The 15,410-nt window shown below is 48.4% G+C and overlaps 1 protein-coding gene across 1 annotated transcript in view; it reads right to left on the reverse strand.

Moving 5' to 3' along the window:
- Positions 1-15,410, reverse strand: part of DTD1 (D-aminoacyl-tRNA deacylase 1) — a 108,082-nt gene that overhangs the window by 69,194 nt on the left and 23,478 nt on the right. Inside the window, exon 4 of the mRNA XM_060032947.1 lies at positions 12,722-12,828. Coding sequence (XP_059888930.1) covers positions 12,722-12,828 — 107 coding nt within the window. The remainder of the gene's footprint in view (positions 1-12,721; positions 12,829-15,410) is intronic.

Here is a 15,410-nt window from a genome sequence, read left to right on the forward strand (position 1 = left end):
CCAGCTGGGCTCTGACCTGATTCCCTCCCTCTCCTTCCCTTGATCTGCCAAACGTCACGCGTGAGCACAGAGCTGATTTATCACAGGTCTATGCTGGGGCCTGAAGCAGGCTCGAAACGAACTCCGGAAGGCACTTTTCACATCACCTGACGCCACAGCCAAGGAACGGGCCCAGCTGAGAGGTGCGTCTCCCCAGGGGCCAAGCACGTCTTTCAGGTCCACTATCCTTAACCTCCGGTGATTCCTCCTCCTGTCTTGTTTCAATAAATTCTACTAAGAGACACATGAAGAAAGACTAAATGGAAAGTTGGCTGCACCTATATGGTAGTTTATTCCCAGTTCACTTCTGGGTGGTAGGCCCACATTTTCTGCTTTTTAAGTCTGACTGGTTTTCCCAAAATACCTCTCTCTTAATAAAGCCACACTTTTTTTTTTTCGGCCGCACTGCACGGCATGTGGGATCTTAGTTCCCCAACCAGGGATGGAACCCGCACCCCCTGCATTGGAAGCTCGGAGTCTTAACCACTGGACCACCAGGGAAGTCCCTAAAGCTACACACTTTTGAGACAATTTCATCATTAACAATAATTCTCACTCAGTGAGACAGTAACGTTGAGCAAGGGTCAGTAAAACTCCCATTTACTGACTGGGATGACAACTGTACCAACTTAAAGATTCTAGACCCAACATTCACAATGGCTGAAGTTGAGTGCTGTTCTATTACTCTCCATACGTTCAGCATGTTTGAAATATTTCAAATTTAAAAAATAATAATAAAAGTCTGTTGCCTCGAAAATCTACATCCACAAAAGAGATGCAAACAAGGATGATTTTTGCATCATTGTTAGTAACAGCAAAAAACTGCCAACAACCCCTAAGTCCATCAAAAGGAGAACAGCTAATCAAAGGCAGTGTATTCACATGGCAGAATCCTGTCTCGCAGTTAAAATGAATGAACTAGCTGTAGATGTAACAACACAAACAACATTGCTGGTGGGAAAAGCAGCCTGTTTCAGGACAGTAAATGTAGAACAATACCAACAATACCATGGAGGTCAAGGGCATGTGCACACACACATGTGCATGTATGTACACACATCCATCCAGAATGTAATCCTAAGGAAACCCAAATTGAGAGACATTTTCACAATAACTGACCTGTACTCATCCAAAGAGTCAAGGTTATGAAAGTCAAGGAGAGACCAACGTAGAATGAAGGAAGCTAAAGACATATGAAAGGTTATGAAAGTCAAGGAGAGACCAACGTAGAATGAAGGAAGCTAAAGACATATGAAAGGTTATGAAAGTCAAGGAGAGACCAACGTAGAATGAAGGAAACTAAAGACATATGACTATTGAATGCAACATGATTCTGAACAACTGCAAAAGACCAGCTATTGGGATAACCGCTAAAACATGAATGGGGTCTGAGGACTGGATGGTGTTAAAATGCCAATGATAGTTTTTCTGATTTTTTTTTTTCGGCCACACCATGCAGCTCGTGGGGTCTCAGTTCCCGAACCAGGGATCAAACCTGTGCCCCCTGCAATGGAAGTGTGGAGTCTTAACCACTGGACCGCCAGGAAATTCCCTAGTTTTTCTGATTTTAATGGATGTTTGGGGGTTCTATAAGAGAATGTCTTTGCTTGCAAGAAATATAGACTAACATGTTCAGGAGTGATGGGGTATCAGGTCAGCAACTTACTCTCATGTGGCTCAGGGAAAGTCACTGGTACTGTTTTTCCAACTTGCCTGCAAATAAAACCTTATGACATTCACTTTACACCATATATAAAAATTAAGTGAAAATAAACATGAAAGGCTAAATTATAAATCTCTTAAAAGAAAATATAGGAGGAAACCTTCATGACACTAGGTTTGGCAACAATTCCTTGGATATGACACCAACAGCACTGTCCACAAAAGAAAAAATAGATAAATTGGACTTCATCAAAATGTAAAACTTTTGTGCATCAAAGGATACTATTAAGAGTGAAAAGGCAACTCACAGAATGGGAGAAAATATTTTCAAATCATATATCTGATAAAGGGTTAATATCTAGAATAGATTAAAAAAAAAAACCTCCTACAACTCAACAAAAAAACAGCCCAATTCAAAAACAGGCAAAGCACTTGAGTAGATATTTCCCCAAACAACACACACAAATAGTTATTAAGCACATGATAAGATGCTCAACATCCCTGGGCATTAGGAAAATGCAAATCAAAACCACAATGAGATATCACCTCATACCCATTAGGGTGACTATTATTAAAAAAAAAAAACAGGAAATAACAAGTGTTAGGGAGGATGTGGAGGAACTGGAACCCTTGGGCACTGTTGGTGGGAATATTAAATGGTGCAGCCACTGTGGAAAATGATAGGGCAAATCCTCAAAAAATTAAACAAATAATTATGAATATGATTCAGCAATCCCATTTCTAAGTATATACCAAAAAAAAATTGAAAGCAGGGTCTCAAACAGGTATTTGTACACCCATGTTCATAGCAGCACTATTCACAGTAGCCAAGAGTGGAAATAACCCAAATGTCCATCAACAGACAAATGAATAAACAAAATGTGGTCTATACATACAATGCAGTATTATTCAGCCTTAAAAAGGAATGAAATTATGATACGTGCAACAACATAGATGAACTCTGAATACATTATATGCTAAGTGAAATAAGCCAGGCACAAAGACAAATATTGTACAATTCTACTTATGTTGGGTCTCTAGTAGTCAAATTCAGAGACAGAATGTTGAATACTGGTTACCAGGGGCCGGGGGCAGGGGAGAATGGGGAGTTAGCGTTTAATCGGTAGAGGATAGTTCAGGAAGATGAAAAAGTCCTGGAGATGGATGGTGGTGATGACTGCAAAACAATGTTAACGTTCTTAATGGCAATGAACTGTACAACCAAAAATGGTAAAATGATTAAAATGGTAAGTTTTATGTATATTTTACTACAGTTTTTTAAAAAACCATATGACATACACATACCAACAGATACCATGTATTTTCTATGACTATATGTAAAATGTGCATAAACATATTTTTATTAAGTCTAGAAGAAAACATATGGAGCTTATTAATGGTGTTACCTCTGGGAATGAAAGATTATAGTCAAAAGCAACGTTAATGTATCTTAAACTTCTAATTTTTTAAAAAATATTGATTTTATATATTATATATAACAAAAAATGAATAAAGATGTTATTCTATGGGCTCATGAGAAAAACAGAAGACAGGAAAAGAACTGTTTCCAAAAAAATATCTTTCTACCCAGGAATACTATAAAAACTTACTAATAAAAAAAATAACATTTCTGGGCTTCCCTGGTGGCTCAGTGGTTAAGAATCTGCCTGCTAATGCAGGGGACACGGGTTCGAGCCCTGGTCCGGGAAGATCCCACATGCCACGAAGCAACTAAGCCCATGCGCCACAACTTCTGAGCCTGCACTCAAGAGCCCGCGAGCCATAACTACTGAAGCCCGCATGCCACAGCTACTAAACAAGAGAAGCCACTGCAATGAGAAGCCCGCGCACCACAATGAAGAGTAGCCCCCGCTCGCCACAACTAGAGAAAGCCTGCGCACAGCAATGAAGACCCAATGCAGCCAAAGATAAAAAATAAATAAAAATTTTAAAAAATAATAATGATAACATTTCTAACCTGGTACTTTCCAGTCAATACACTGCTGGCATGAAATTTTTTAAATGACAATAAGAGACTCTTCCCTGTAGAAAAATGAAGGGGGCAAAGGGACAACATGAAATGAAAAAAAAAAAAAGGAATCCACAGGGCATAAGGCCAGATGAAGTCTGGACTTTGAAATGAAATCTTATAGAAACTGTCCTTATCCCCCAAGGTCTCATGAGCCAGCAACGAAACCGACAGTTAACAGCAGCCTCTGCCCTCCAAGCCGTCAAAGCACCTTGGCTCCCTGACAGACTCTGGCTCGGCCCGCCATGGGCACCGCGACCCCACGGGGCAGGAAGGGTGGAAATGCAAACAAGGCCACAAATTAGCTCTTCCTGTCCCACAGAAACGGAAGCTGCAGACTGCACTTTCACAGTTAAAAATGGAAAAAGAAACTGACTTCACATTCTATGGAAAGTCGTCAAAGGAATACATTTTGTGTGAAGAATCTTCATGGAAGAGCTATTCTTCTGTGTTTCATACTGACAAAAGTAATGAAGGCTGGGGAACGAGGCAGGCAAAAGCAGCCGCTGTGAGATTCTGGATCTGCTGCCAGCCTCCTCCAGCCCTGGAGCTGCTGCGCCCTCCTGACAATTACTCCCCGTAATTCCTAAGAGCGGTGAACACCAGGGGACACACTCTTCCAAAAATAAACCTTTTCTTTTCCCTGACAAGCTCTGAACGCTTAGAAACTGCCCTGACAATATAAGCTAAAATGGTACATATAAATCAAATTCAATATAAATGTTGATTCTTGGGATTTTCACAATTTCTTCTTATAATTAAAGTTTTTTGCATTAAGGGGAGAGCTGGGCCCTAGAGAAGCATCACGCTGACCTGAAGACAGGGAACTGAGTCCCTAAAATCTGCTCCTTTTGAACCGCATCAAAAAGAGGTTCTGGTTTAGCATCCAGCCTGTGCCCAGGGTCACTCAGGACCAGGGCAAGTGTCACACCCCTTGATGTCGAAATGTCTGATCTTAACCTAGAAACTCAAAGAAGCTCGGAATCCCCTCACCGTCCTGCACAGAAGGCAGGAATAGGGTCCTTCCTGTAGTGACCAGTGGGGGCTGGACTTTGCAGAGTGTCCTGACGCTCACACCACGGGATAAAAGATTTCCAACACGAGTCTTTTCTAGGGAAGCTCCGCTGGGGGTAGCAGAGCACCAGGGCAGCCGAGACCCTCCAGGGGCGTCCAGATCCTGTCCACAGCTCTTGGCCACCTGCTGTAGGACCTCCTAAGTGCCCCCCGCCACCTTTGCCCCGGCCAGCTCTACAATCCAGTGTCAGTCAGCTCTGTGAACACACACACACACACACACGTAACCCTCTAGTAACCCTCCAGCTCGCTGCCACTAAAACCCACACTACTCACCCTGGCCATGAGGCTGGGGTCATGGCTCTGCCTTTGTGTCCACTCTCTCCCTGCACCCCCGACCTCCCCCTACCACTCCCCGGGGCTCTGCACCCGCCAGCCCCTCCGTCCAGCACACTCCTCCCCATCTCCACGTAGCGGCCCCCCAGTTCAGCATCCCCACCCCCAGCTCCTGTGCCTGAGGGGGCCCCTCCCAGCAGCCCTCTCTACACTTCTCCCAGCTTTGATTTCTTTATAATATTACAGTTTTAAATTATACTTGCTTGTGTATGTTTCGCACTAGAATTAGAATGCAAGCACCATGAGGGCACAACTTTGCCCAGCGCTGTTCGCGATGCAAGGCCAGCAGCAGCGCGCACCCTGTGAATACCTGCTGGGTGGACAGATGAGTGGGTGGTAGGTAGGGGACTGGACAGATGGATGGACACAAGGTGGAAGGATAGATGGAGAAATGAACAAACTAACTAACAAAGGAGAAACATGGCGGGTATTCAGTCCGTGGACCACACCACGCAGTGAGGGCTCAAAGGCAGGAAGGCCTTGCCTGGATGGCACTGAGGTGAGCACCTTGGATGAAGCACTGTCTGAAACAGACCTTAAAGATGGGGAAGACAGCAACAGGTAAAGAGAGAGGGAATTCATTTCAGGGGGATGAACAGAAACACAATATTCAAGAAACAGTGAATAACCTGCAGGAAACGAGTCCTACAGCTCAATGCGAAAAGCCTTTACCATAAACCCAACAAGTAACGCACCATAAAAGATGAACGTTTAACAATGTCCCACGTGTGTTTAAACAAAAGTGATTAGTCAACTGCCCATGAAGCCTCGACATCATGCATTTCACTAAACTGCAATTCTCCAAGCAAAGACTGAGGTGCTGGTCATCCCCGGTTTTTATTCTAGTCCAATCAATAAGCCGACCAGTGAGTAAGGCATTCCATGTCTGGTACCCAAAAAACCAAGAGAACTATAAATTGCTTTTCAACTAAAAACTCTAAGAGGCTACAGCACTACAATCTCGCCCACACTTCGGGTTCATCTCTCTTAAGAAACAAGTTATTCCGCTAGCTCAGGCCTCAGTGCCGCTCAGCAGAGGGCCTGTCATACGTCACTAACGTGCTGAGCTGCTGTCGCTCTATCGACTTTTCCTGACACATCTGTAATTGCGTCGAGAAGGCCCCGTGCCCTGGGAATATTTCCATCACCGCTGGGCGGGTGGGGGATGGGTACTGAGGGGCGGTGATGAATGCCAATGGCCTCATATGTGACCTCAATAATCAAGCCCAGCCAGCCTGCTTCCTGGCAGCTGCAGTAACACAGGTTGTAAAGTATTTTTAGACATTTCAGCTGGGGATGAAGCGTGGTCCAGAAGAGACCAACGCCTGGAGCAGATTAAAATGGCAACGTCCGACTGTCCGGTTGCCTCCGGCCCAGCAGTTCTTCTACATCAGTGTCCTTGGAGGGCACAGGAAGAACTGGTTAAAAACACAAACCTGCTACTCTTCTGCCTTCCACATCCAGACACGCCAGGAACTCGGATTCAGAAAACCTGGGGGCGGAGGGTGGGGTGGGGTGGTGTCCAAGACTCCTCCCTTTAATACAAACCCTCGGCGCTTACAGTGGGTGGTCCTGAGTGACTCTGGTGGACAGAGAACAGTAATCCCTGAACCCAACTGCTCCCAGCACCCCCCAAGCATCTTCACTTCCTTGGGGCCTTCGGAGGGTCTGATGAAAGCCCTGGAACCTCCCAGCAAAAGCACTGGCGTGCACAGGCACTAAGAAAACCTGGGTGAGCCCAGGGTGGTTCATGAACCCCTAAAAGCCCACGTGACCCAATTCACACCCCACCCTCCCATCCTGACCTTATCTTAAAGAGCAATCAGGTTAAAAAAAAGATAAACCCTTGGTCAGTCAGGCTGACAGATGTTGGCAAAACACCTCTGGGTGGTGAAGGGTTTTATTTATTGAGCAGCCCTTTTTAAAAAATTATAGGAAGAGCTTCACTTTTTATTTCCTTCATTTCCAGATCATTCTTCTCTCTCTGTTAGAAACGCAGATGTTTGAACAAGGCTTTCTACAAAATACCGCTGACTGGCCGAACATTTTTCTACAGATACCCGAGACTATGAAGCTCCTAATAACTTAGCTAAAAAGCTAAGAATTCCCAACGATAATTCTGAGTCTGGATGATTACATGACTGCTGTGCTCAATGTATAATCCCTGGCAGGATAAACTTTACCTCCCTCCCTTGGGAATAAAGAAAGATGCTAGTTAATCTTCAGTAGGCCAACTCAGTAACGTAAGGGAGTTTTGTCTTTCTAGCACATCCCCAAATGAGATTAGAAGATTAAAATAACTAAGAATCTGCCCAAAACACATACACAGGAACAAACAAAACCCGTAAGCCTTAAATGTACTAACCCATTAGTGTCCTGAGAGAGTTATTTAAAGCAAAACAGATGTTTTTCTCTAGTTGGAGATTAAGAAATGTTGCATGTATCAAAGGTGGAAGAGGAGAAGATTGCAGTTTTTAATTTACCAGCCATATTCCAATAGCAGGAAACAAACTCTTTTCAGTTTTCACAATTTCGGTGACCCATTATGGACTGAAGAAGCAAAGATGAAGTTCTGTCGACTGATCAATTCATCAATGGGTCTCCAGGCAGAGCCAGTCATGTATCTCTTGGAAAGGCTTCTTTTTAACTCTATGGTATATACTGAGTTAGGACAACCATCTATATAAAAACAAATTAAAATGCTAAAACAAAAGCAAGCCCTTGCAGCTCCCCAACTCAGAAGAAGCCAGCCTGGGTGGAAACGTCTATGAGGCTCCCAACCCTTCCGACCAGCCAGACACACATGCCCCGGGCATGGGCGCCCGTGCACTGATGGCACTCAGCAGGGGCCCTGGCTGCTCGAGCAGAGAAGCCCCCCAGCCTCCAAACCCGACCCTTGGCCAGATGGTTATGCAGGAAAGTGGATGTTCGCGCTGAAAGGATGAGAAAACCAGCAGTGATGCCCGCAGCCCCAGTGGTCTGGCAGGTGCCAGCACTGCCCTGTCAGGAAGGCTTCCGTACAAGGTGAGGTCCCGGGACCCAAGGTCACCAGTACACCCACGGTGAAACGGTGACAAAGATGAACATGAGCAGCAACAAAAACTCTGTGATGAAGCTCTTGCTAAGTTCCCGCTTTCGTCTTAGTAACACTTCAGTATAAACAAGGCAGGACCCTCAGTCAACATTTGTCCAATAAATCAATGTGACACAATGAACCAGCGACTGGAGTGAAGGACAGGATCCAGTGCCACTGTGGCAACCAGACCCAGAAGCTTGCTCTGTGGCCTGGCTCAGGCCACGCAAAACCTCACACTGACACCAACAGAGACCGGGGAGTTCGCACCAGAGTTCAAGCCTAAAACAGGACGAAAAAGGGAATACGTACATTTAAATAAACGTTCTTCCATGAAGAAATGCAAACGTATGGGCATCAGTATAACTCTTTCTTATATTCAGAACACTTCTCGTTAGACCGTCGCTCATACTGAACTGTGCGGTAACTCAGACCCACCTTTGTGCACCTGCAGGGGGGCTGCCACCTGTGTCCTGGCCTGTCCTCTGCTTCACCTTCTGGATTCTGCAGCACGTGTTACTGAAAGTACGGGTAAATGAGGCTGACCGGCGCTCCCTCCGCACCCCCTCTCTAGCCCACACATTTCCTCCTGACCCTACAGAAGCCACCAGTGTCTCAATCTCGACGTCCCAAGGTTTCAGGGCAAAGGGATGGGTGCTTGCTGATAAGACGAGTGCAGAGAAAGTTACAGGCGAAGTGAGGGTGATAATCAGAGAAGCATGAAATGAAAAGCTCTGGCACCATTCTTCACTGGTCAACTTATCCCAGAGATCTGTCAATAAACTCATGAGCCAATTCAAGGATGTGTATTTGAAAGTTCATTTTTTTCAGCTCATTCCAGCCTTTCATTTAGTGAGGTTTACAAGCCCACTAAATCCGTGAAAATATAAATACTTAATGGCAACACTGTGAACTAGGTGAGCCCTGGGCCCCAGGAAAGAGCCCTCCAATTACTGAAATGCCCTCCTGGGTGAGGGAGGGGGGGAGCCCCCACCTGCTCTCACCACGTGCAATCCCAACTATGTGAGACTCAGGAAAACACCCCCCACCAAGGGAAAGCAATTAAGATGAAAACAAGAGCAACAGTAAGTTTCTCCCCACAGGCCGGGCTGGCAAGGGTGTTGAAATTTCCCTGTATCTAGCCACCCACAGAAGAACTCACGCACTAGCGATCTTCTTTAGGTTATAATCAGGATGTTCCTACCAGAACCATGTTCTTCCACAAAAGTGCAATGGGGAAGACAGCCTCTGTCTTCTGTCTGGTGGCTCTGCTAGTGCTTCCACCCCCTGTTCTTTGAGGGATGTCCCTCAGAGCGAGCACTACCCATCTTCTTCCACTTTCTCTCCGTCGGGAACATCAGGGGACCCACACTGCAGCCCCTACTGCACTGGGTGTGGTGCCCATGCAGCCATGGGAAATGTGCAGGGGCTGCCACTTCCAGACCCGAGCAGAGACCTGGTTAAGGCAGGCACACAACGAGCTGCCTTTACAAGACCAGTCTTCACCAGCAGTAGCTGCATGACCCATAAATAGAGCCCTGGGACTCTTAAAAACAGGAATTTAGCCCTATTTCAAGTGCAAGTTTGGAAACAACAACTGAGAATGCCTCCTCCCCCAACCTCACATCCTTAAAGGTCAGCAAAACCACCAGTCCCCTGGGAAGCCAGGCCAGCTCTGTGCCCACGGCAGTGCCAGAGGACATTCACAGACACACAGCTCACGGGCCCAGGACACACGACTCCAGAACAAAGTGCACCCCAGGCTCAGCCCCAGGCAGTGAAAAAGACTCAGAGCAACGGGACGAGTGGCTGACGGGGGCTCACTGGGGTTGAGGGGTCAGAGGATACCCTCCGAGGAGGAGACAAACGCTGAGACCAGAGTCCAGAGGCAGGGGAAGTGGGGGTCTTGAGGGGGCTAGTGCAGAGCAGGCCACGAGCCACAGCAGCCAGGCACGTGGCTCAGGTTGGAACCCAGATGTCTCTGGAAGGCACTGAGGGGTTTAAGGCGGAGCATGAAGTGGTGTCCTTGTGATGTGTCCCAAGTTGTCGGACACTGTCCTTTACCCCCATCACTGTCAAGAACCTTCCCGGTTTATGCTGCCCTGAATCTGTCCCCGGAGCAGGGACCGGGTCACGTCACTTCCTCCCCTCCCAACACACTGTCACACACTAAAAAGACACCTGATGCCTAAATACACACACACACACACACACACACACACACACACACACACACACACACAAAAGGACCTACTGTAGAGCAGGGAGCTATATTCAATATCCTATAATGAACCATAATGGAAAAGAATATGACAAAGAATAGATATATGTATATGTATAACTGAATCACTCTTCTGTGTGGCAGAAACTAACACAACATTGCAAATCAACTATACTTCAATTAGGAAAAAAAAAAGCTCACACACGCATTGTTCATTTGTTCAGGTTTAAAGAACCTGTATTTTTAAAACACAACACAAAAGTGAACAACTCAGCTATAAGCCCGAAGAGGAAGCCTGTTCTTACTGAAAGGGGGAAGGCAGACAGGCCACCCCAGAGCCCCCTGTGCCTGCCTACCAGTACCTCCTGACAGCTCGGGGACAGAGATCTGGGCAGTTTATAGGGTCTGAGGCTTCTGGAGTCCATTAACTAGAACAAGTAATTGAAACTGACTCAGGACAACTCCTGCATTTGAAGGGAAAGCTCCTAAAAGATTCAGAACTAACGAAACTAACTTTCTTACTGTAACAAGTTAGCATGGCCTGTTAATAAATTTAAAAAATGTTGTCTCTAGGGGCTTCCCTGGTGGCACATTGTTTGAGAGTCCTCCTGCCGATGCAGGGGACACGGGTTCGTGCCCCGGTTTGGGAGGATCCCACATGCCGCGGAGGTGGCCCGTGAGCCATGGCCGCTGAGCCTGCACATCCGGAGCCTGTGCTCCGCAACGGGAGAGGCCACAGCAGTGAGAGGCCCGCGTACCACAAAAAAAAAAAAAAAAAAAAAGTTGTCTTTTTCTTTATGGTAAAGAAGAGGGGGTGCTTGCTCAAGAAGGTTGAAGAGCCTAAAGATTTCATGTATTATTCTATCACTTCTAGAAAAATATTTAGAATGAAAAAAACTTGACTAAATTTTCTCTCCAAATACAGTTGAAGCAGAATAATAAATCAAAACAACGAAACAGTGATCAAATAAAAGCAGAGGGAGAACAGCCAGGGGGCAAGAGGAAACCGGGAGAGGCCGGTATCCTGCGAAACAAGGTAAAGATGAACCTGTCAAACGCACAACCTCATTGTAACCACAGGGAAGGAAACCGAGGAACATTCTACAGAAGCAGCAGACCAAAGCCACGAGGACCGGGAAAGGCCATAAATACCACATGGGATCCCAGATTATCCTGAAACAGATGAAGGACGCTAGAGAAAACTAGTGAAACTTAAGTAAGGTTGTAGCGTCGCCAACAGTATTGTATCAATATTAATGTCAACATTTTGATGAGCAGACTGATTACATAAAACGGGATATTTAGGGGATACCGGGTAAAGGGCGTATGGAAACTCTGACTCTTTTCAACTTGCCTGTAAGTCTCAAGTTACATCAAAATAAAAAGTTTAATTTTTCATGTGGACTTTTCACTTGTGATTTTCTTTCATGTTATCAGTAATTCCAGGAACCTCAATTATCACCTTTCAAGCCCAGCACTACTGCGCCAGCTGTGTTCCTGCTTCTCTATCAATCCAGAGAATCAGTAACATAAAAGAAAAGGTCTGTTCCCCTTGGAAATGATGACTTTGAACAGGTCACAGAGCTTTACGTTTACATAATACTCCCCACCACCCCTGCATCCTTCCACTTCGGTGTCCCAGAAGGCGGGGGCAGGGGGAGAACAGGGCTGCCCGCCCCCAGCTCTCACTCCTCCTGCCCTCCTGCCTCTCAAAGGCCACAGAGCAGCTGCATTAATTAAAGCCTTCAGAAGTGCTAAGCACCTATGAGAAGCACACAGCTCACAAGGACTAGCACAGATTTCCTTTCTCTAGTTTAATTAAATTTTTTCTGAAAGCTTACAGAGTTGGCAGCAAATCCAGGTCAGACGTTGCTTTAGAAAAATAAAGATTTACAAAGACCCTCAGGTGGCACATCTACCCACACCTGGGATAAACCCACTCCTCGCAACCATTCCACACTCGGGAACCGGGTCCGGCCGAGGGGAGCCGTGCTGCTCCTCTGCTGCCACCCAGCGGCCTGTGGACGCCCAGGCACCTCACCCAGGACCAGCCTGGAGGAGGACTGGGCTCTGGAATGGAGTCAGGTGGAGGCAAGGCCGCAGCACGGAGACGGAGACGCGGGGCGACAGGTGCGTTCTCGGGAAGGGATGTAGCGAATAAACTCTAGGTTACTACGATGAGGCGGTTTCTCCACCTCAGACTCAGAAGTGCTCCAGGAAATAAATCAAGGTCAAAAGATGTTACCGGCTCCCAGGAGACAGACCCGATCCTTGACTCTGGGCTTACCTGCTTTGGGTCGGAGGTAGCAGCACCAGGAGCCGGAGATTCCAGTTCAATGGTCACAGGCCCATCGTTCTGAATGTGAACTTGCATGTAGGCACCGAACTTGCCGTCTGTAAGAGCAATTCCAACGGTCACAAGAGTTGGAGACCTCAGATTAAAGCTAACCTCGATCAGTGTAATCAGAAACCCGGGAGCAGGACCGCCCAACTCCCCGCTCTGCGCCCCCGAGTAAGGAAAACAAAACCACACGGCAGAGGGCCTCCGCAGGCTCTGCAGACCTGGCAAGAGGGCAGGGTCAGGGACCACGTGGGTTAACAGGCCTGTGAGACACTGAGAAGGTAAAGTGTACAACCACTGTGGAGGTCAAGTTCAAGCTGAACAAACCCTACAAGCCTGGAATTCCACTTTGGGGCGTCTGCTCTAGAATCCCTTATCCAAAAGGAGACAGCCAAGGGTGTTCACTCTGGCCGTGTTTATAAGAGAGAAAGTGGACCCAGTGTGACTGTCCTGGAGGGGAACCAATGCAGAATCTCTGCCTGAATTCTCCCACAGAATACCATTCGGCGGCCACACCTGTCAACGCAGCAAATCTCAAACCCACAATGTGATCTTTAAACAGTGGCGAGGACACATCAGTGCAATACCATTTAGATGGTATGTTCAAACACCAAAACAAATTCTATCACCTGTGGAGAGAGATGCATGAAGAAACACGGCAGGAAGACGAACAGCAAAGGCAGGGCGGTAGCGACCTCCACACGGGCGGGGGGGCAGGGCAGCTGAGAGACACGTGAAGCACGAGACTGCCTGGCCAGTGAGCCCCCGGTGTCTGTTCTCTGCATGTTTCCTAACGAACGTTTTTAAACAAATCAAACACAGTAGGCAAAGAGCTTAGGAGGTTCCCCCAGAACAACCTCATACACGGCCCTGTGAGCGGCCGGCGGGCCCCTCTGTGTAAGACGTGGAGGGGGGTCCCTCACCGTGAGGTCAAAAGGCAGGTCAACCTACAGAAGATCCCACAGGCCAGAGAACAGAGGGGACACCCCAGCGAGGCTGCAGAGCCATCCTGCTTCCCGGGATGCATCCTCAAAGTGGCCACGGACCGCCCCAGAAATGAGCACCTCTCCGTGTCCTATTCCGAACCTTCTAACCCAAACCCAGGCCAACTGTGTCCAATCAATCAAACTGTATCTAGTCAACCCCCGAATGCTGAACGACGTTCTTCACAAACGACGTTTGTAAAGAAAGCCCAGCACACGCTCTGAGAGCTGGTGCCGCGCAATCATCCGAACGCTGCCTCCATCCACCCGAGAACTTCTGATGTGCACTGGGTCCAAACGCAGCCAATGACACATGCGGACACCTGCTCGAGTGACTGCACACCGTTCCTGATCAACCCAACAGGGAGAAGGTGCCGGGTCCACAGCGTAAAGACAGTGTGAGCCCTTCTGCTACCTCCCACCATGAAGGAGTAGAGAGAGGGCGAGATCCATGCCCCGCTGACGATTAACTCACAGCAATGAAGCACCAGGCTCACTGCTGGAGCCCAGAAGACCCTGCTCAGCTCAGGGACACGGACAGCCCGGCACTCATGGCCCAGGGTCTCACAGGCGACAGGTGGGTGCAGGGTGGTGATGATGCGGCGCCATTCAACCCTGAGGAATCCCGACCCTGGAGGTCAGAGTCCCCCCCCTTAGGGGATGAGGAGGGAATCAGAGGGGCTCCCTGGAGGAGGCTCCACCAGCTTCAGGATGTGAAGGGCAACAAGACTTGGACCCAGCCCCCAACCAGCTCCAAGGCCTCGGCATCCCACCTGCACCACAGGGAGACCAATGAGAAGCCCTGAGTCATGGTGAAAGTTCAAGGAGCCCGAGCACAGAAGCGCTCAGGGCCGCGGCCGGCACGTGCCTGTGCAGGATCAGGGTCTGCTCTCAGCATCACACTCAGGGACCACGCCTGCATGCCGGCCCTGGGGGTCACCATGCACCGCAGCAAGGATGGGCTCTCAGGACCTGGAGGAGGGAAACCTGTTTCATTCTGGAGGGAAACCTGTTTCATTCTGGTGCTCCCCACGCTCCCCTGGGCAGGGAGCCCTCGTTTCATGGGGTGGACGACCTCTGGGGGACAGGCTCACCTCCGGGGAGAGAGCCGACCCCTGGGGAGACAGGCCAACCCCTGGTGGACAGGCCGACCCCTGGGGGGACAGGCCGACCCCTGGGAGACAGGCTGACCCCTGGGGAGACAGGCTGGCCTCCGGGGAGATGGCTGACCCCTGGGCAGACAGGCCGACCTCCAAGGAGACAGGCCGACCTCCGGAGGACAGGCCAATCTCTGGGGGACAGGCCGAGGAGAAGAGCAGCCCAGGACGGGCCTGAACCAGGAGCCCCTCCAGCTCCCTCCTCAGAGCAGCTCAGCTCCGGGGCTCTGGATACCAGACCCACTGCAGCAGCAAGGGACTCCCACCAGCTCGACTCCACCCCACCTGCTGGCACTCGCTCCGATGACCCTTGACCTCACAGAGGGTCTCAGCAGAACAGGCACAGACAGTAGCCCTGGAAACCGAGAGAAGACGAGCTGTGTGCCCTTTTTAGAGGCAAGATGAATCTAGTTCCCACTGGGCAGCCAGTCGTGCTCAGATAACGGTGACTTCCTGTGACCTCCCATCAGATTAAAGTGGCCGCTCAAATCTACA

Source organism: Delphinus delphis, chromosome 15 (genome assembly GCF_949987515.2).
Source record: "Delphinus delphis chromosome 15, mDelDel1.2, whole genome shotgun sequence".
NCBI classification, from domain to species: domain Eukaryota; kingdom Metazoa; phylum Chordata; class Mammalia; order Artiodactyla; family Delphinidae; genus Delphinus; species Delphinus delphis.